At 36.1% G+C, this 20,923-nt stretch overlaps 1 protein-coding gene across 8 annotated transcripts in view; it reads right to left on the reverse strand.

Annotated features, from left to right (window-relative positions):
* Positions 1-8,146: 8,146 nt before the first annotated feature.
* Positions 8,147-20,923, reverse strand: part of LOC124146210 (caspase activity and apoptosis inhibitor 1-like) — a 228,174-nt gene continuing 215,397 nt past the window's right edge. For 7 of the 8 annotated variants that reach the window (XM_046516394.2, XM_046516393.2, XM_046516395.2 and 4 more), the window contains 3 exons: positions 11,966-12,044; positions 10,211-10,259; positions 8,147-10,095 (listed from right to left, as the gene is read on the reverse strand). In XM_046516394.2, coding sequence (XP_046372350.1) covers positions 9,646-10,095; positions 10,211-10,259; positions 11,966-12,044 — 578 coding nt within the window. In that variant the 3' untranslated portion in view covers positions 8,147-9,645. The remainder of the gene's footprint in view (positions 10,096-10,210; positions 10,260-11,965; positions 12,045-20,923) is intronic. The other variant, XM_048399761.1, reaches the window with a different exon arrangement.

The raw sequence follows: 20,923 nt of genomic DNA on the forward strand, positions 1-20,923 counted from the left end.
TTAATCTGGAAACCTCATTATTCGGGACTCCGTCAGTCTGGAAACCTTATTATTCAGGACAACGTTAGTCTGGAAACCCTGTCATTCAGGACACCGCGGACAATTACTGCAAAGGGCGACTTCATGATTCATATATAGAGGAAACTACTTTAGACGGAACTGTTCGGATTAACGAGATGTCACTACATACCGTTCGGACTAACGAGGTGTCACTGTATGCCGTTTGGATTTACAAGGAGTCACTACATACCGTTCGAATTAACGAAGTGTCACTGTATAACGTTCACGTCAACATGTTGTATCTGTATACCGTTTGGATTAACGAGATGTCACTGTATACCTTTCGGATTACCGAGGTAAACATTTCACCTTAATGAGGTCGCCCTGCATACCGTTCGGATTAACAAAGTGTCGATGCCTTCCGTTCGGATAAACGAGGTGTCACTGTATACCGTTTGGATAAACGAGGTGTCGGTATATATCGTTCGAATAAACGAGGTGTCACTGTATACCGTTCGGATAAAAGAGGGGTCACTGTATACCGTTCGGATGAACGAGGTGTCGGTGTGTACCGTTCGGATTAACAAGTTGTCGCTGGAAACGTGAGTGTGGTTATGGGTGTAGAATCAGTTCTCCTGAAGATTTAATGATAGCACCCATCAAAGGAAGAGAAATGTGTATGAATGAATAAAAAATAACTCAAGATTCTTTCAATTTCAACTCGTAAAAATTGGGATAGATATTAAGTTGCGTCCAACAACACTCTCCCCTTCCGTGCTATTGATACCCCTACTAAATGCGTTCCTTAAATGATAACTGAAAGTGAGATTTTCACATTTGATTTTTTCTAAGAAATGAACCTTTAAAAGAACTTAAGAAGAGTCGTGCCTTAAAACGACTCTGCTTTGTACGCAGACAGGATACCGCTCTCTTCAAGTGCTACTTCTTCAAATGTGTGGCACATAAGTGCCGCGTCACCTTTGGAAGCGCTTTGTCCTACATTCAAAAGGCTGGTCTGCTACAGTCGCGGAAAGCTCGCCAGCTAAGGGGTCATTCATTTTCAATGTTTACAGTGATTTGTTCGGACATAATATTTATTGCACCGGAGATGAGCCGGCCGGGCCAAGTAGAGCGGCTTGCATTTCCTCTACTCGGTTGTTCTTGCATAGCTATTAGCCGTTTCAAAACAATCATCAACTTTCAAGCCACATTTTCCCCGACGCGTGATTGGGCCTTGGAAGATTTCCACTCAATTTCATCTCACAAAGTATGATGGAAAAATCAAGAAGCTATTAGTATTGGCGACCCCCGTTTTCTGACCATTAATTTTCCCGGCCAAGCTCGCAGGGCCTATATACGTCAATATGCAAGCATTACTGGGGAATGCACGGTAAACAAATTGTCACAAATATAACATTAATTTCAAATAAAATACGAAAGTGCACGTGGTCTCATAGTGTTGTGACATTTATGATGACGATAAATCAATGAATCTAGGTCCATTATTAATTTGGAAGAAAGATGGCCAATAATGCTATTCCAATTTACCAAATAATGAGCAATAAAATTCAAAATAGCGAATCTTAAATTATTAATCTGATAAAAGGTAATGTTTACTAGAAAAATGCCTTCATCATATTTTATTTAGATTCTCTTTTCTCCCATCATTTAGATGCTTTAAATCCGGCCCTCAATAGAAAAAAAAGGACTCTAAAATTTTCAGAATGAAAATTGAGAGAATTTAATGACAAGCAATATCTCGTCCAGCAGAAAAAGTATTGTTGCTTTCATGTTAAGCCAAGTTCATTTACGTGTGTAAACTTGGTTTATTAGAATGCAGACATGAATGTATCTACAATATGGTGCCATAAAATCTGCTCAATCTGAACATAAATCCCATCTGACGCTTAGTGAATTCTTTATCTTAACTGTAGAAAATAGTTTTAAGCGGAAAATTGCGTGTAAATTTCACATTTTATGACAACATCCATATTTATTAAAGTTTAAAATAACCAGGGCTGCTTGATGTTCCTGTATTAAATAACAGTTAAATATAACACTTTGAACACAGTATCTCTTTGAAATGTAGGCAAATTAGTTTTCTGGAATCGATTTGATAGTATTTTACACGTAAAAGGCAGCAATAATTTCTTTTGTGAATTATGTAAACATGTTTACGTAGTTTGAGATGTCTGTGAACGACTGGATGACGCATGCCAGGGATATCCTTGTTAGTCAAATTTGTTAGATTTTGAAACATCAATACTTTAAGCCAACATTCGGGATTCACTTGAACGTTCTTTCACAGAGGACGGGAGCTCTACGCCAGTAGAGATGGACAACTGTACATGAGTTGCTTCCCTTTGATCAGTAGCCATTTAATCTACTGTTGCAACGTTCAACAGACAAATGAAAGCAACTCGTTGCCTCAACCAATAACCAGTGACAGGTTTTCAACAACTTCACAAAAATATCAGAAGAGATAAACTGCTGAAAGCAGCTTTTATATTATATTTGTATTATCGATTTTATTTAAAAGTCAATATATTCTTTCTTGTGTTATGGATGGGATTGTCCACATTTTCAAAAATGAGAAGAGTTTGATTGTAAGGATCCCTTCAGCAGTTTTGTTTAACTAATACACACACTTAAAATTAAACAGTTATCTTTATACTCAAAAGACATTACAAAAGAAAATGTTATTGATATCAACCAAGAACTTATATAGATGTGGCTCTTTTATTTGTTCACATTCATTTTTACGAAAATAACAGTGTAAGGGGTCGTGCAACATAATGACCACACAAAGTATTTATGTAACCTGTAAAGAACTGTGGTACATGGTATATGTTGAAGACAGAGGGTGTGTCCACTATACTACATGGTCACACCATTATCATCAAAAAAGCAATCAGGTAACCTGTTGAAAGATGTGTGAGTGAATGTTATTTTATGCCACAGTCAACAATAGTTTTGCTATAACACAGCAGCCTGTAAAAACCATATATCCATGACACACATCAGCCAGGTGACACCTCATGTACCTGGTCCTCATTAGTGTTAGTTACAACAAACATTCAGTGGAATTTTGGGTAAGCATTGGGTTCCCTAAACCAATGCTGGTCATAAAAGGCTAAATGGATTAGTTACATAGTTAGACTCAGTGACTGTTGATTATGTCATCGTACCCATAGTGTGGGGTGTGCATAATATCAATCACTGGTTCGTCAGGTCTAGATTCAATGACAGGCTGCCATCATACAGCTGGAATATTGCTGAGTACTGTGTTAACTTACAAGCATGGGGTGCTGGGAACCCACGCTTCAAGGCACCCTCACAGGAGCAATCATGGAAGGTTTGGAATAGATTGATGGTATTGCTAACGATTCATAGGTCACTGACGGACATTGTTATAAATGTGATAATGAAAATCAGTTGTGATTATGTGGCTGTGAAACAATAGTCATAAACCATATTCTGTATGATCACTCACATGTCTTAGAGAATAGCCACTGTACAGTTACCAGAGTTGACCACAGTTGCCTCCCCTTGACTGATCCCATCTCAAGGCACGTGGAGCATATCACTGAAATGGTGCCATATTCTACCCTTGAAAAATTGCGTCTTAATGATCAACTTTTCCGGAAAAAAAGGAGATAATTGGGATTAATAATCATATAATTTTTATTGTAAAAAAATGTAATTCTTATTTCCATACATTTCATACCACACCAGGCTCTAAAATATGTCACAAGTGACATGGTAAGTGGTAATTTTTTGCTGCCCAATATGAATGAGGATGCAATTTCTCTCTAGTATATGGAAAATTGAGTTGTAAGGGCAATTTGAATGAATCTAAGTGAGGCTGGAAACAGACACTTGACCCTGGATTGGAGGCTGAAGTTGTAAATAAATTGAAGTAGTAACTAGTGATTGTAAAGGTGGAGGCCATGGTGGTGACACAAGTGAGTTTGTCACTCGGTGACTGTGGTTGTAAATAATAGGCTGAGGTTGTTACTGGAAAGCTGAGGTTGTAAATGAGTGACCAATATTGAAAACGAGTTAATGGGGATACAAATGTCTCATTGAGGCTGGAAATGTCCGAGGTGAATGATGTTGAAAATAGTGACTCAACATTGTTGTAAATGATAGACTACAGTTGTGGGAAACTAGAGTAGAAACTGAAACTAGAGTGAAAATGAGTTAATGGGGATAAAAACATCTTATTGAGGTTGCAAATGGGTGACTGGTAGGGCTGAGACGAGTCCAAATTTACTAACCAGGTATCCGACCCCCTATTAAACGACCCTACCAAGGTACCCACTGTAGCTCTCAAAAGTAGGGTACAAAATGTCCAATTGGGAATTGTTTTACCAGAGCCTGGCAAAATCTATTTAGATAGTAATATATATCGTCGGATCATAGGTTTTCGGACATCATACAGTTTCGCACAGCCATGTTTATCGTGATTACTCGTGCTATAACGGGGTGTAGCATCACACAGACATTGTTAATAGCCTGACAACACAGGGATACACTATATAAAACGATCTGATCATACATACATTGAAGTTGACTGAAGCTTTATCTTTAATAAAGCATATGAACGTCCGAAGGAATGCGTGTATAGTCAGAAAGAAATGTGAACATTACTGACTCGTAGTGTAACCACAGAATTATAGTAAATTTTTGTCATTAAAGACTATGTCACATGACAAGCATCAGATCCGGGTAGTCCTGTAGGTACCTGGGTCCTACTCAGTACCCATCCAAGCCCTAGTGACTGGTTATAAAAATGGTGACTGAGGTTTTAACTAATAAACTAAAGAAGTATTAGGGAAACTTAGAGAAAAGAAGGTAATAAATGGGGGACTGAGGTTATGAAGGCAAAGGTTTGGGTTGTACAGAATTAAGCACAAAGAAAACTAAAGTGCAGAGTCAGCCTGAAATTCAAGGTGGAAAATAACAGCATATGAGACTCTGGTAGGAAGCAAAACAACAGATTCTACAATGTTTAAGGTGAACCTTTCAAACTGATTTTTCCTTTCCTTACTTCTCCACACATGTACTTAGTATGAGGCAGTGTAAACTACCTGAACTGTCGGGATACTCAGGGGACAATTAATACCATCAACTGAAGTTCTCCCTTTAGGCTATGTCTAAATGTGTAATTGTAATGACAAACTGGTGCTGTGTATTTCATAGATTGAAGATAAATAAACTTCTAACAATATTTAGACAAAGCGTAACAATGTAATGTATGGAATTTCATGAAACTGCAAAAATACTGATAACAATTGTCAAAGCACTGATCATCTCTCATCAACTTTACCATCCTGGGTGACAGCAATTCCCAATGTATACCTGTCGTTTCGCCATCACCCTGGGAAGATTATATCTATTGTATTGATTTTCAACAATAGGTATTAAAACGTCAGTGGCTATCGGGCATGTTTGGAAGTGTTTTGAACACGACAACTGAACTGCAACAGCTGAGCTCACTATCATCATTAACAAATAACTTTTCCATTATACATAGGTCTCCATGACCAAACAGAATTTGTGATTTATATGAACAGAACTAGGACTTTGGGTGAAAATAATGTCAGACTAACTTAATAACATTGTCTGGACTTTTGAATGTTGAATGTATTAAGATTGAGCTGACACCATCTTTTGCAGATCCAAGTCATGTATATTATTTAACAATCAACCACATCTGTGTTCAGTCATTTGTTCCGTACATTTAAGCTAGTATGGTGACATCACGCTGTTAGTGAAGTTGACACTGAGCCAGGAATTCACAGGCAATTCTGAACATGCATTTCAACAAGTAAAACCTACACAACTATAGGTCAATATGTAAAATTATAGAGAAATTATATATCAACCATAACATATGCTTTAAGTCAGGGAAATGACTAGAACCACAAGTAGAATCAACAGATTTTCATGATATTTCCTTTACATTGACATCACAGCTTGTTATTCTGAAAAGTAATTTTGTGACTCATGCTTATTATTTTCTTATTTCAACTTTTTGTTGGTCTTAATCCACCAGTGGGGACTTTGGGGCAGAATTGGTACCCAGTCCTAAATGCGTATTATATTCTGGAGCCTGGACAAGTGTACATTGACTTTTCACTGTAAAATTTTCACTTAAAATTGACTTGTCCATATATGGTATTATTTAAAAATGTGTTTGGTCTTAATCAAGCCAACAATGAAACACCAATCCTCCAAGGTTGAGCAAACTTGTCTATATACATGCTAAACATTAAGACACAAACATTGAGCAACTCAAAATAATTAGTTTGTATTAAATACTTTAATCTCTACATCAATTTTTTTATATATTTCCTTTTAAAAACTGCACATATTACTGGTAGTTACCTAACCTGTCAGTGTGACTGCACAGGGGAATCACACTGTGGTAATTTGAAACCCTGCTTTACAGGTTCAGCTGTTCACAATGTGTGGCCTGACTATTATGTCACAGTGCCCGGACAGGATGGATCGTTGCTCATGGTGTCAACCACAGGCTTGTCCGGACTGGACTTGATCATTTACAGGCTACCATGATATAGCTGGAATATTGCTGACTGTGGCTTAAAACAACATACATTGATAAACATTTACCCTTTGCATATTCATACATGAGATGTACTTTGGATTGTTTTATTTTCATCTCCATCACTGCTTGTGTGTCTATCAGTGCCAGATCTGTGTGATGTATCTGTCCAGTCCTGTATCAGCCTCTTCAAACATTATACATTGTTGTAATTTCTTTCTGAAATATAGGCTTGTATGAAATAGAAATATACATATCAATATATGATCTTTTTATTCATCAAATTTACATATAAGAATTATTCAAAAGTCACTTTTGACTTTTAAACACTTTTTCACAGTTTTAATGAATATAAAACATATCCCAAGGGGCAAGTTAAACAAAGATGATATATAGACAACAATAAATTTCAACCTATCATTGTCAGAATGGTGAATACACTGGTATCATTATATGAAGGAGATCTGCTTCTTGATATGTTAATATCATGTACATTTCAAAAGTAGACCGACAGGGTCACCTTTGAGAAGGAAAGTAACATCCAATGTACATGCTCAAAAAGTGTATCTCATACAGTATTCGTCTCCAGTGCCAGAGATAAGACATTTTTGTCTGAAACCGTATCAATCAGTCGTTTTTAAAACATACATTTTGTTTCAGCAACTTGTAAATATTCATAAAAAAAGATGAAACATAAATGCATATTTACTGTATGATCATACTTTATTTCATATGAATATGATTAGCACTTATCTAAGATCAACTGTTACAATGATTTCTTTATCAGAAATTAACCTCAGTCAGGGAGAACAACGTTATAAATGAAACCCTATGAATGTAAGACATGTTTTCATCCAGACACACATATTGGCGCTGTTTCAGCCACCAAAACAACATCACAGACACTTTATTGGAATGTACGCCATGCAGTGTATAAGATAACCACAGACAATTACAAACACTTGTCTTTACTTCAATGGATGATAAAAACATACCCAATGGACTTCAAACAGTTTTAACTGATCGTTATGTTTTCCTGTTCTCAAAAATGCTGAAGGCAGTATTGAAAAATGCGAGGACAAAGAAACATAGGACTTTCATGTATTGTAATAAAGTCATCATCGAAGCTTTGGTAGATGTTATTTTTTCACTATGGAAACCCAAAAACTTGTATAAAATTATGATCATAATGACATGATTGAGTGATATATTGACTGATAGAGTGAATGAACAATGTCTTACCCTGAAGTATCATGGTAAAACAAAATGGATGCCAATGATCTACACCATCAGAAAAAGATTCAACATGATCAGCCCGATCACTGCTTGTTGCATTGCTAGTAGCCATCTCATTCCCATTGTTTCCAAACACAAAAGTTCTCAATGTAATTGATATAGTAATGAACCATCATACAGAACTTGATGACGACATGCATATAATGGCATGGATTTATCTAGACCTGCTCAGAGGCCAATATAAAATTTGAGGTGAGGTGAAATGGGGTTCAACTTAGCATTCAAGATTATTGCACTCATATAGTGACATGCATGCACGTGTATGTGTGTGTGGCTGCTTGTACTAGTCACGGCAACTGCCGATTCTATAGTGCTAACCCACTGAGATACCTTTTGGTATGATGTGGCTGGGGATCGAACCCATGACCTTCCTTTCTCCAGGCAGAAGCTCTACCACTAGACCAGGAAGGCGGTCTAACAAATTGGATTTAAAAAGTTTTCCAAGACTTGTTATTATGGTAATAACTAATGTTAATCTTCGCAGAGGTGAGTTGCATTTCACTAACAACAGGACCAATAAAAACTGCAACGTTTAGTTTTACATTGAATTAAATGTTAAAATACCCTTTACTTTTTAGGAAAATAAGGACTTATTAGAAAACACAAAATTTTGAACAAAATTACCTTTTTTCACAAATTTGTCTGCCAAGGGAACTTAGTTTGGACTCCCAGTTAATCTCTGAATGGACTTGTTACAAAACAAGGACCTGTATACACATAATACCTGTTCTAACAAATCACTGAATTTTATCATATGCATCTGGTTAGAATGCGGCACAATAAGTTAAACAAGTGACATTAAAACTGGAGCAAATACCTTTTGCCTTTTGAGTCAGCAGCGATCTGTTAACCTTCACATGATACATTCAAAGACAATTGGCTTTCTTCTCAAACACTGGCTCCCACTGTGATATTGTTTTGAATTGCATCAGATCACTGACTGGTGAATTGACATCTGCACGAGCGTGAGGTATACCGTAATTGTTCAAATCTTAAACTGGTGATTATATGTTTGACTATCTTTACATAAATGGATATTTTTGTACGCATATCTAAAGTATCAGTTTACTGGCAAAACTCTTGGGCAAGGAGGAATTTGTGATAGTGCAAAGTTTAAACATGCCATCTCAATGACATCCCCTTTCAACTGTGATGTCAAACAATTATCTACAACTAGAATACAATGCAGTGAACATCTATTTTTCAGTCCTGCTTGTGGGAACTTTCCTTGCCATCTTATTCTCGTGAAACCCTCAGTAAACAATTAAAAATACTAGAAAACAATAAAGAAAATTATATCTTTTCAATTGTTTAAAAAAATTAGGAAACAAGGTATATATATGGTTTATACATCAATACACCTAATTGAATTCCAAAAGTCTAGTCAATTCATACTGTAAATATCACAGTGAATATTTGCAAGACATATTATTTGCTACCTGAAATTGACTTCAGCAGAAACAAATATCTTGATCACATCCCAGTCTAATTAATTCCACAACCCAGACAGTCTTCACATAACAATGTTTAAAAGGAACATGACATTTTGGCATACCATCATTTTATTCACAAAATATGACAAAGAGTGATGAGTGCACCAGACACGCTTCATCTTCCATCCTCACACTTCCAATATGATGAAACGGCAGTGATACTTTGTTCGTGAGGGTCATGACAGTTTTCTGAGACAGAACTCTCCGCATGCATGCATGGTCCAGAGTTGTAAAACACAAGTGCATGTTTCACTCTTTCTGCAAGTTGTTAATACAGAGACACTATCACTGTGTACTCTTGCTCTGGTGTTTCTTTAGCATGGCCTTGATAGCCCGTGCTCTCATCTCCAGTTCCAGCAGCTCCATCTGGTTCTTGGTCAGCACAGGTGTGATGGTGTCACCAGCCTCTGCTGCCACCATCTTATGCTTCAGAGACTCGGCCACCTCTGCCATCTTCTTCCCATCTTCAGGATCCCTGCTGCTCTGGCTGATAGCCTTGCTCTTATTTGATGCTAGTTCAACCTCTTCCTCCACTTCCTCACCATCTTCTTCCTGATCTTCACTGTTACCTTCACCTTCTACATCTGCAGATCCTTCTACCTCCCCGATATCATCTTCTTCCTCCACCTTTTCCTCTTCACCGTCTTCCTGTTCCTCCATATCCACCTCCAGATCACTTCCTTCATCTCTTGGAGGTGTTCTCCATTCACCTTCTGATTCTTCTTCAATATCCATCTAGGAACAAACATATCAATGAAAACAAACTGTTATTTAAATAATCTATGATACTCTATAACATTCAAATAATTTCCACCTAATACAGTGAACTAGGACATTGTATCACACTCACCTGCTCCTCATCCACTAAGAGACCTTTCATTCCCACAGTCTTGTCCCTACTGAAAGGAAATAAAATCCTCAAACACAACACAGCTAAAATATGAGACTTTAAAGCCTACCTAAAACTTGGGTGATTGAAACATAATAGATCAAATATATGCAATATAAAGATCAAACTAGAAAAACAGGTAGAACATTCGTTTTGCCTTTGATATCTTTTTTTTTTGCCTTTGAAAAGTGCTTTCACTCAGAGCACGCAGAAACTGTTTTATTAAGAAACTTTATTTGATAGGATCCTTAATATACATGACATACCTTCATTTTCATTTTGGCCTTTATAGGAACTTGACTTGTATATGGATAGACTTTTTTTTACATTTTTAACAAAATTTACAGTCAGCAGATCCGTAGCACAAGTGAAAATAAAAGGTGTGGCCTTATCTACCTTCATTATCTCCTAGTAAACTGGACTTGTAAGAAACAAATACTATCAATTATGTATTGATACATCCACTAAAGGGAGTGTAATTGGCTAAAGTGTCAATTTCAACACGGCAGCTGCAACGGCCATGACATTTTTAAAACTGTCTGGAATTAAGTAATGAATTAAGTAAACACTGTTTTTGGATTTGAAGTTTACTTGGTGTGTCTACTTATATTAATTACAATTCATGATAACATGCTTCAGAAAGCATGTAATGAAAGCAGTAATGTGATCACAGTCATTTCATGTTTGAAGTTTAATACTGCAATCCTGTAATGTTGGCTGTTTCAACCACTGTTGTGATGGTTGATATAGCAAACAATTTTCAGTGTTTGTGAAATTTAGTTTTCAGTGGGTATGGGGGTTAAAAATAAAATTAATTAACTTCAGAGTTTTGTCCTACTGGGAATTGGGGGGGGGGGGGGGGGGGGAGAGAATCGTCTCCAGTATCCCCTCCCCTTGTCAGAAGACTACTGAGGACAATACAGATAGAATGTCTAACCTGAATGATTGTGTGTCAATGTGCCCCAAACACATGGAATATTGCTCATGCATTCAACCATGGGTAGACAGTTGGGCCTGACTAAAAGTGAGTGATATTTAGTGTAGCATATAACAACATTCATTCAATACAAAAATTTGGATGTATCAATGATCTAGGAATGCATGTGTACTTCATACATATGTTCATATGGTGTGAATTTGAAAAAAAGTATTGTATGTAGTGCAGAGAAATACCATGTGATTCAGCTGATTAAGTAGAATCCATTATAAACCAATAACTGATGTTCGATCCCTGACCGCGTCATACCAAAAAACGTTAAAAGGAGGTGCTTGTTGTAACCCTGTCTTGCGCTAGGCATTAAGGGGCTAAAACAAGGACTGGTCTGTTCAGAGTCAGTATACTGTGTCTGAGTGGGGTTTTTCATGTTAAACCGTGGCATGGTATCTCAGTGGGCTAGCACTAAATCAGCATCAATCTGGACTAGTACAAGCAGCAACACACACACATGCATGCTAGTCGCTATATAAGTGTCATAATCCAGATATAATAAATGTTTCAGATCCTGACCCATGCCATTAGATCTGATGCGGATTGGGTGGTTTCACTGCATGACCTGAATAGTGTGTCAGCTTGCCCTAGCAGTGTGGATTGTTGCTCATGCCACAACCACTGGTTTACAGGATCTGATTAACTACAGGCTGCCATGATGTAGCAGGAACATTGCTAATTGCAGTCAGTGTAAACAACATTGACTGCTCCTCTACCAAACAGCTCACCTGTCCTCCCCCTCCTGCTCCTCCCCAGTCTGAGAGGTGGAGTCGGCCGCCTGCTGTCCTGCTGCCTCTTCCACACTATCTATAACACAACATGGCAATATACACTTAACTTCAAACAGGGATCTATCTTATTCCTAGCTAGCCTGCTAAAGTCACCAACAATGAACCTCAAAACAACAAATTACAATACCTTACTTTTATCAAGCCTCTATTTACATGATGATACATGCTTGAAAAATAACTGCAGCAGAACATTTGACCACCCAAATAAACAAGACTTGTAAAAGCTGCCAGGTTCAGTCAGTTAAATTGTCGTCAACACAATCAAGGAATACTCATATTCACCTGTTGTGAAGCCATATTTCCCAAAAAAGATAGTAAATATATACAGTAAAGTACAGTTATAACAAACTCATAGGGACCACTAATTTTAATTTTTATAACCGTAGATCGTTATAAGCATATGTACGGCATATATATATATAACAAATGGTTGGGACTCAACAATATGTTCATTTTATATCCGTCAGTTCTTTATAAAAGTGTTCATTATGAACATGGTTTACTGCATAACTGTTTCATGTTTCAAGATTCTCATCCATAGCTTATCAAATAGCAAGCAATTGTTTCATCCCCTTTGTATCATCTCCCAACCCTTTAACTTGCAGGTAGTTTACATGTTTCGAGAAATGAACTCCCACGTAACAGTCAAGTAAATGATCAAGGTAATAATCAATAACACTCTTCAGCTTAAACAGGATCTGTATCCTTTAGATGTGATGCCCAGTTCATCAAATAAGATAAATAATAATCATTGCATTAAACTTAATCAAAATTCAGGTCATGTCCCCAGACTGCTACATCTCTTGAATAAATACTCAGACGCCAAGATTGCACAAATCAGTTCCAATATTTCACTTATGAGAAGAATGCATACCAGTAAGATTTTAAGAACGCAGAGAAATTCTTGAAGATTAATCTGTTGAAATACCTCAGCTTTCATTTACAGCCTGTGTTTTGGTTAATCAGCTTCAGAAAGCTTTGTCTGCTGGTGTGTTCGCACTGTAATTTACATTTTTATTTATTGCATGGATGAACTTTCCGCAATTATATCGACTACCAAACTAGCTGTCTGGGTCACAGACAGTTTATTCCTCAATTATTTCAAAATGTTCAATTTCCTCGCACTGAAAAACTATTCATAACACATGGGACATAAAAACGCTCTCACAGCTCATTTCCAGCATGCCTTTCTCTTCCCTACTGCTAAAATGGAGTTTATGTTGTACATCATTATAATTAATCAATTTCACTGATGTCTGCCAGAAATAATTTTCAAATTTATCAAACCATTTTAAGTGAGGCCACAGTTTAGCTAGAAAAAGCTCTGAATAGCAAATTTATTTCAATCGAATTTCACACCCAATATTTCAACATCTAAAGCATTTAAATTCCTTCATCTTTCCATTAGACTGAACATCAAAATAAGATAATATCCATGGGTTCAATTTGAAAGCGATTACATCCTGCGACATAAAAGGGCATTAATTCAGAATGCGCTAGAAAACTCTCAATACGAAATAAACACAAACGTCTTGAGCTTGTGGAATCATATAAGTTATTGCATTTCTAACACTTCAATTCATGAAAATTTCATAATCTTCATTTTATACTGCATGGCTTCGAAAATACACTCCGATTACGATCACATCAGTGTTGTTTCTTTCAATTATTTCATTTATCGCGATTGAACGTAATCCACTTGACCGGCATCTAAAAGGAACGACGGCAACTTTGCCAATTCAAATACCTTTGATGTTACTCACTGCGATTGATAACTCCCACAAAGAAGATCTTAAATTTGATTTGCTACACTTTCTATTTCAGGAAGTGAAAATTGTAATTTTTTTATTTCAACAATCAAAGATGATATCTGTATACATGCCATAACGAACAAACAATTTCTCCCAAGAGAGGATATTTCTGAATTTTTCTTCCACTTCCAACATCCAATGAGAAGCCAGAACCGTAATGACTCCTGTTCTCAACATGGGTGATTCTTTAACTAGATTGAAATTATAACTTGGGGTGTAAAATGAAATAAATGATTATGTTGTTGATTACAGATATCAATCTGCATTGGCAGGTAAATTTCCATTTCATATCAGGTGATGACAGATCAAACCCCATTTAAATGGACCGTTTTGCCTGGAGCTGCCATAGATAATATACTCCTCGGATAATTTGAGAGTCACTCAGTGCTTCAATGGAATCAAAATTGATCTCATAATTACTCTGTCTTCCATTTTATAATCAAAACTTCATTGGGAATAATAGTTCACTTTCAATCAAACTAGTAGGTGCATTTGCGATCAATAATTTATTGTCGTTTTACATGAACAAATATGATGAAAGGAAAGCTTTTAAATCAGAAAGTTATCTATTCATTATGTAAGCAAGTGTATGTTTGTAATCACAGTAGTGCATGGTTTCAATAAAGCTCTATGTATATTGATTTTATAGATTGTAAACATACCAAATGAGGGGCTCAACAGGCATTGTTGACTAACAAATATCAAATCTTTGAAATTTTGGTTCTGATGAAAGGGATGAAATAAAGAAATTATATCAAAATGTCATTATACAGTTGGTTCCATGTGAAAGAGCTGAAAATCAACTAAACAACAAGGTGAGTTAAAATGAGAGCCTTACAAAAGTCCATACTCAAAGGCTTACAAAGGACCCTGTCTTATAGCTGGATCAGGGATATTCTCTTGCAACTGATCAAGAACATGGAAATGAACTTCCATCATTTCATCAAACCAACTATCTCTGCAGATTCTCAATCAATTTATTTTTATTGAAGTAACCTCTTATCGAGCAATGAAAGCTTTGTAATGTAGGTCAACAGGTTTGTTTGAAATGGATTGTTGTTCCTGAGATCATGATAAACCAGAGCCTCAAATACTTAATTTCAAACTAAGAATCACAGCCAAAATACAGACCTCATCTCTGGAGGGCAGCATTTTGAGGTCCATTGACCAACTATAGCACACAATTTTACACATATGTTGACAAAACTAGCTGTGCTCCATCAAAACAAGAAAATGACCACAGACAACCCATGATCATATTAACTCTGCTGGTCCATTACCAGTGGAGCTAATGCTTGGTATTAAGAATCTGCAGAATCTCAATACTACTTCACATTTGAAGAAACTACAATTATAAATAACCCTTAGTATAATTCAAAAGCCCATGGAAATTCCAGGACAGATCCATACACTTCCAATAAGAGCTAACCCATGGCAATCAGTTGGTGACAATGTGTCACCTGCGTGCTTGTGTATCATTGTACCCAGTTTGCATAGATTGTTGGTCATGCAGTCAACCATTGGTCTGTATGACATAGACTCGGGTTATCTTACAGGCTACTACTGGAATATTACCAAGGTGTAAACAAGAGATACTCACCAGGAGCACTAAAATGACAGTAACCTATGTGCAAGGTTGTGTAGGAAACGAAACATTGCAATATGACAGTGATTGCTTATTGGTTGGCTGATCACTTTTCATGCTGGCTGTACATAGTGCCATTCCTACAGCATCAGGGTTATCAATCATGTTTACACAGCTATGAAACATTAAGGATATATCAAGGAAATTAGTGTTTTCAGACATGACACTAAGAAATCATTTTTAACATTTGACCTTGAATATTTACATAAACACAATGTTATGTACAAGATTAATCCTGTTGATAAACAAGAAGCTTTTTCATCAAGTTAATTTTTTCAAGAGGCATCAGATAAGTTCAGACAATGCGTGCACTGACACATACATTTCAATGTTTCCTTTCTCATTCCTTAAAGGATAGGGCTTTAAAAATACCTCTCTCTAAAAGGTCACAAATATATTTTCATTATTCAGATCAACTATCTTACAAAATGTATAGAAGATATTTCCTGACTTTCAAAATTTGATAAATATAATAACAGCAGCACAACAAAACTGGGCACTGACACACAATGGAAGTGAATGACAGTGCCAAGGTCATAAAATGAGAAGGCCACTAAATGTGTGAGAAATTCCACTTCACTTATTTTTACCGATAACGTTATGGTCCTTGCAATGAAATGATATCGCAAGAATATCAACACAATACAACTCTCTCTGTCCACGAATAATCAATGCTTGTTGATCTGGACTGTCAAACAAGTAGAGACAGTGCTGATAAAAACAGTTCCTAAGTCAGATGACTGCTAAATATTTTCATTGATTCCGAACCTTGGATTTATTTCCTGCCTTCTGAAGTCCATCCTTCCAAACAGAGCTGAAATAGAAACTCTGGCCACACTGCAATATGACCATTTTCTACTTGTTGAATTTCAGCTACAAACATCAAAGAAACTGATACTTCATATTCCAAACACCATTGAAAATTCATTTGACCCTTAAGTTCTTTTGAGTAATATGTCTTTTACTTCTCTTTTGTCTAGACAAGAACAACATCCAGCTTTTCTGATTTTATTATCTTCAATCAACACTTTTATCTTTTATCCTGCTTCAGACGTCTGGAGTTTCAACAAAACAAAGCTCATAATTAGACCATATTCATTTCCGTCTTTTATGAACTAGTATAAAAACGGATATTTATCCCCGATAATAATCAGTTTTATTTTCTCTCCGATGTGATTATGCTATCAGCAGGACTGTAGGCAGATTTATAAACTAGAGGCAACAGCTTGGACTTAATTGTCAGTTAATAGGGTTTTCCTAAACCTACATAATATGACAAAATATTTCCTTGCAAGAGAGACATATTACAAATAAAGCTATCAAATATGAATACATGAAATGGGAAAAGTCAGCTTATATATGTGATGGAGGCATTTGCAAGGTGTATTCACATTACATACATAATTTCTCTGATTAACAAGTATGATATTAGGATATGTTTAAGAGATGTGATGAAGTTGGCAACATCATTGCCTATGTATGATGGTACCAGTATATCTACAGTGATGGGATACAGGGTCACTCTGTAACCTTTCAAGTTATGCCATACTTGGCACAACACCATAAACACAAGTACAACAAGCATAAAAGTAAAATAATTGCACATACATGTATGAATACAGGATATATGTACTAAACAAAGCCACAACAGCAGTGTGTGGTCACAATGGGGTTGCCACAATTCTCCATGCAGAGTGGTTGAAATCCCACATCATTGATCATATAATCATTGGTTGAAATTCCACATAATTGATCATTGGTTTAAATCCCACTTCACTGATCATTTGACCATTGATTCAAATCCCACATCATTGATAATTTGATCACTAGTTCAAATCCTACGTCATTGACTACTGGTTGAAATCCCACTTCATTGATCATTTGATCACAGCTTCAGATCCAAATCATTTGATCATTGGTTGAAATCCCACTTCATTGATCATTGGTTAAAATCCCACTTAATTGATCATTGGTTGAAGTCCCACTTCATTGATCACTGGTTGAAATCCTACATCATTCATCAGTTGATCATCGGTTCAAATCCCACAACACTAATCATTTGATCACAGGTTGAAATCCCACATCATTGATCATTGGTTGAAATCCCACATCATTGATCATTGGTTGAAATCCCACATCATTGATTACAAGTTGATCATTGGTTCAAGTCCCACAACACTGATCATTTGATCACTGGTTCAAATCACATATACCGTATTTTCTTGAGTATAGTGCGCACTTTTTTTCGAAAAAAACACAGCTGTGTAGAAGGGGGTGCGCATTATACACGAATTATGAGTTTGGATGTTTTTTTCCCCCATGGAAAGACATTACCGTGAGCATGGAAAGACATTACCGTGAGCACGAAACACCGGAAATACCATGTCAACAAATCCATACTGAAGTACGCAAAATAATCATGTAATTACACTGTCTGGCTATAAAAAGTGTTCTTTGTATATCTGGACTTATGTTTGTAACTTATTTCATTAATTTTATTCAAAATTCTTTTTAATATTGTTTTTATTAATTTCGGCGAAATCGTGTGTGAAGCGATCGGAAGATCGCACAACTCACCGTTATTAACAGCAACCACGGTCAGAATACCGCTATTGACGCCTTGAAACGAACTTTAGTTGACAGAGAATGGATACATATATCATAAATGACATACTTTGACTCGTTAAAAGTCATTTTTGTTTTTGTTTGACGGTTCTATGTCAACATGAAATTCTCGCGATCACGCGATCACGTGCGCGTGAGCCTTGACGGTGACTGGTCAGACTGGTTCCATGTAAAAAATAATACCCGGGAATAGCGATCAGCTGCTTCGCTTAGGGTTATTATTATTTTAAATATGTTTAGTAAAGGCTGCATATAATTAAGAAAATAATGGAATATATTATTCCTGATAAAAAAAAAAAGTTTCAGATACAATTGTTGCCGATCCTTGCTTTAAAAATCCTATAAAGTTATATCATCGGGTGTGTCTTGACCGAATCACTGGTCGATTCCAAGAAAACGTGTGTACAGCTGATTGCCGTTTCCGGCTTAGTTTACGAGAAAATACACAAGGTAATCTTAATCCCTAGATATAAAACAATGCCTAGCAGAACAATAAATACTATTTAATCAGTAAATAAACATGTCTGGTGATTTTTTATCTCAAATTTCGAATTTGTTCTAATGAAGTTTTTCATCACCCATTCGTTTGCCGGACTTCGCTAAAAGGGTACGGTGTAATTTTTTTCTGCGCATAATATTCAAAGTTCTTTTTTTCCAAAATATTAAACCCGCTAGAGGGGGGTGCGCATTATACATGGGTGCGCACTATACTCAAGAAAATACGGTACCCCTGAATGTGCTCAGTGGCCTGTCAGTAGCATACCTATCTCAAGAAGGGTAAAATGATTCACTAACTCTGTTATGCATCACAATAGTTTGTCATATATACAAACGGAAATGTCAAAGGTGAAATTTTGTGAAAATTAAAAAATGTTCTTCTTGTATCTAAATGAAATCTAAAGCCCTTTTTGCATTAGCTCAAATCTACTAAATAATTTTTGGTAGGGCTTCTATCCATTCCTTTTGATGATGGAACATGTCTCCTAGCATGGCAAGTGTCAAGTATTCCTGTATCATATGGTGACCTTAATATCGACATATGTATTGCATCGTGACAAAGTTACAGCCCTAGAGGTGTGTAATGAAAACAGAGCCAGACGTTAGGGAAGGTCACATCACCAAGGTGACCAAATTCTATGTTGTGTGCCCATGATTTATCTTGTGGCTATTCTCATGATTCAAACGACTCCCTGATTAGCCCTGATTATCATGATTGTTATTCTTGGTTTGTCAGCACCATACCCATCTTCATGGATTTCACGGAAGTCTTCAACATCTAAAACCTGAATAATTAAACTCTCCTCCTACATCAAGTTGACACAGTGATGTAACTGAAATACTGATCAAGGATGCATAAAATACAACTCATTCACCCACTCTGTTTCCTGTGTATTTTCACATCATACATTATTTATGAAACTTTCCCCTTATGTTAGGTAGCATGTCAGTACATAAAACATACTAAATGATGTTTCACTATGGCTGAAAACCATTGATGAAACATATATTGATGAATATTTTGTATCAATCTTACATGAATCTTAAATCAAACCTTTCTTGAACATATTTATCGGGTGTAAACAACACAGGTTTCAAAGCATATTCATTTCAGTCTGATGATTGATATCTAAATTATTAAATCAATGTGAAAATAAAAAGTGTGAAAAAAACCACCATATCAGTTCACACCCTAGATTGCACATTTGTAGATGAATACGATTTAAGTGTATTTTCAGGAACACTTAAATATTTTCATTAATCTGAAAGAAATTGTATTGATTCATTAGTGCCTGAAGTCAAAGAAAATACTATGTGTTGCATTCTTTCTTCACTTGATAAAATAGACCACATACATATTCCAACCAAACATTCATGTTTCAATCAGTTACATCCATCAACAGTTTATATACACAGATGTCTTGAACTGTTTGTTTAAAATATTTCATAAAAGGAAATAAAATGACTTCCTTATCAGATTAATAAAATATTTGAATGAAACTGTCCAATATTAATTTTATGTGGCCTTATATTTAATATTGATTACTCTTAACTTATGAGAAAGGTTTAAAATATTCCCACAAGGTACGAGCCTATGATATGTTGTTGTTGAATTATTGACAGCATAAACAAAGTAGTTCTTAGTCTACAGCTGTTTGCATACTGAACATCTATTCAGACTTCATCATCTGTGGACTGCGATCCTAGTCAATGTCTTGAGTGATTGCAATGAACAATTTGATACTCGCATCAACAAAGAATTAACAAGTATTTGGGGTGTTCCAATTTTTTGCTTGTTGCATGGGTTTTGGTCTTATCCATTTTTGTAAAATGGGACGATTTGTGTTTATAAGGCAAAAATAATTTTAGCACGAGTGAAAAATGTACTACATACTGCACTTGTTTAAATTTGTATGCTATCACAAGCACATATGGTTCATTGATACATGTGTCTTGAATGAAAAATGAATGAAGCTTCAGGCTCATCAGTCCAGTGGCTTCGAAGAAATTACTTTAAGTCCAGTAATCACATCAAATACTAGTCTATTGGGTAAGAATAGAATATTGTGAATAGGTCTCCAAAAGACAAGTTTGGGCTAGTAGACTCCAAAGTGTTTGGCACAAGCAGACTGCACTTTAAGAATCATCATCGACCATCACAATTTTGTAAATGACCCATTAGTGAATTATGATTGATCATTGTTTGCAGCTCTCTGTTTAAATAATTAAATATTGTTGGAAATAACAGTGTAACACATATTTTTCATACATGTATAACCTTTTAAGTCAAAAGAAACCTTGATTGATCAACTGATT

Source organism: Haliotis rufescens, unplaced genomic scaffold (assembly GCF_023055435.1).
Source record: "Haliotis rufescens isolate VD_foot unplaced genomic scaffold, xgHalRufe1.0.p SCAF_2, whole genome shotgun sequence".
Classification (NCBI taxonomy): Eukaryota; Metazoa; Mollusca; class Gastropoda; order Lepetellida; family Haliotidae; genus Haliotis; species Haliotis rufescens.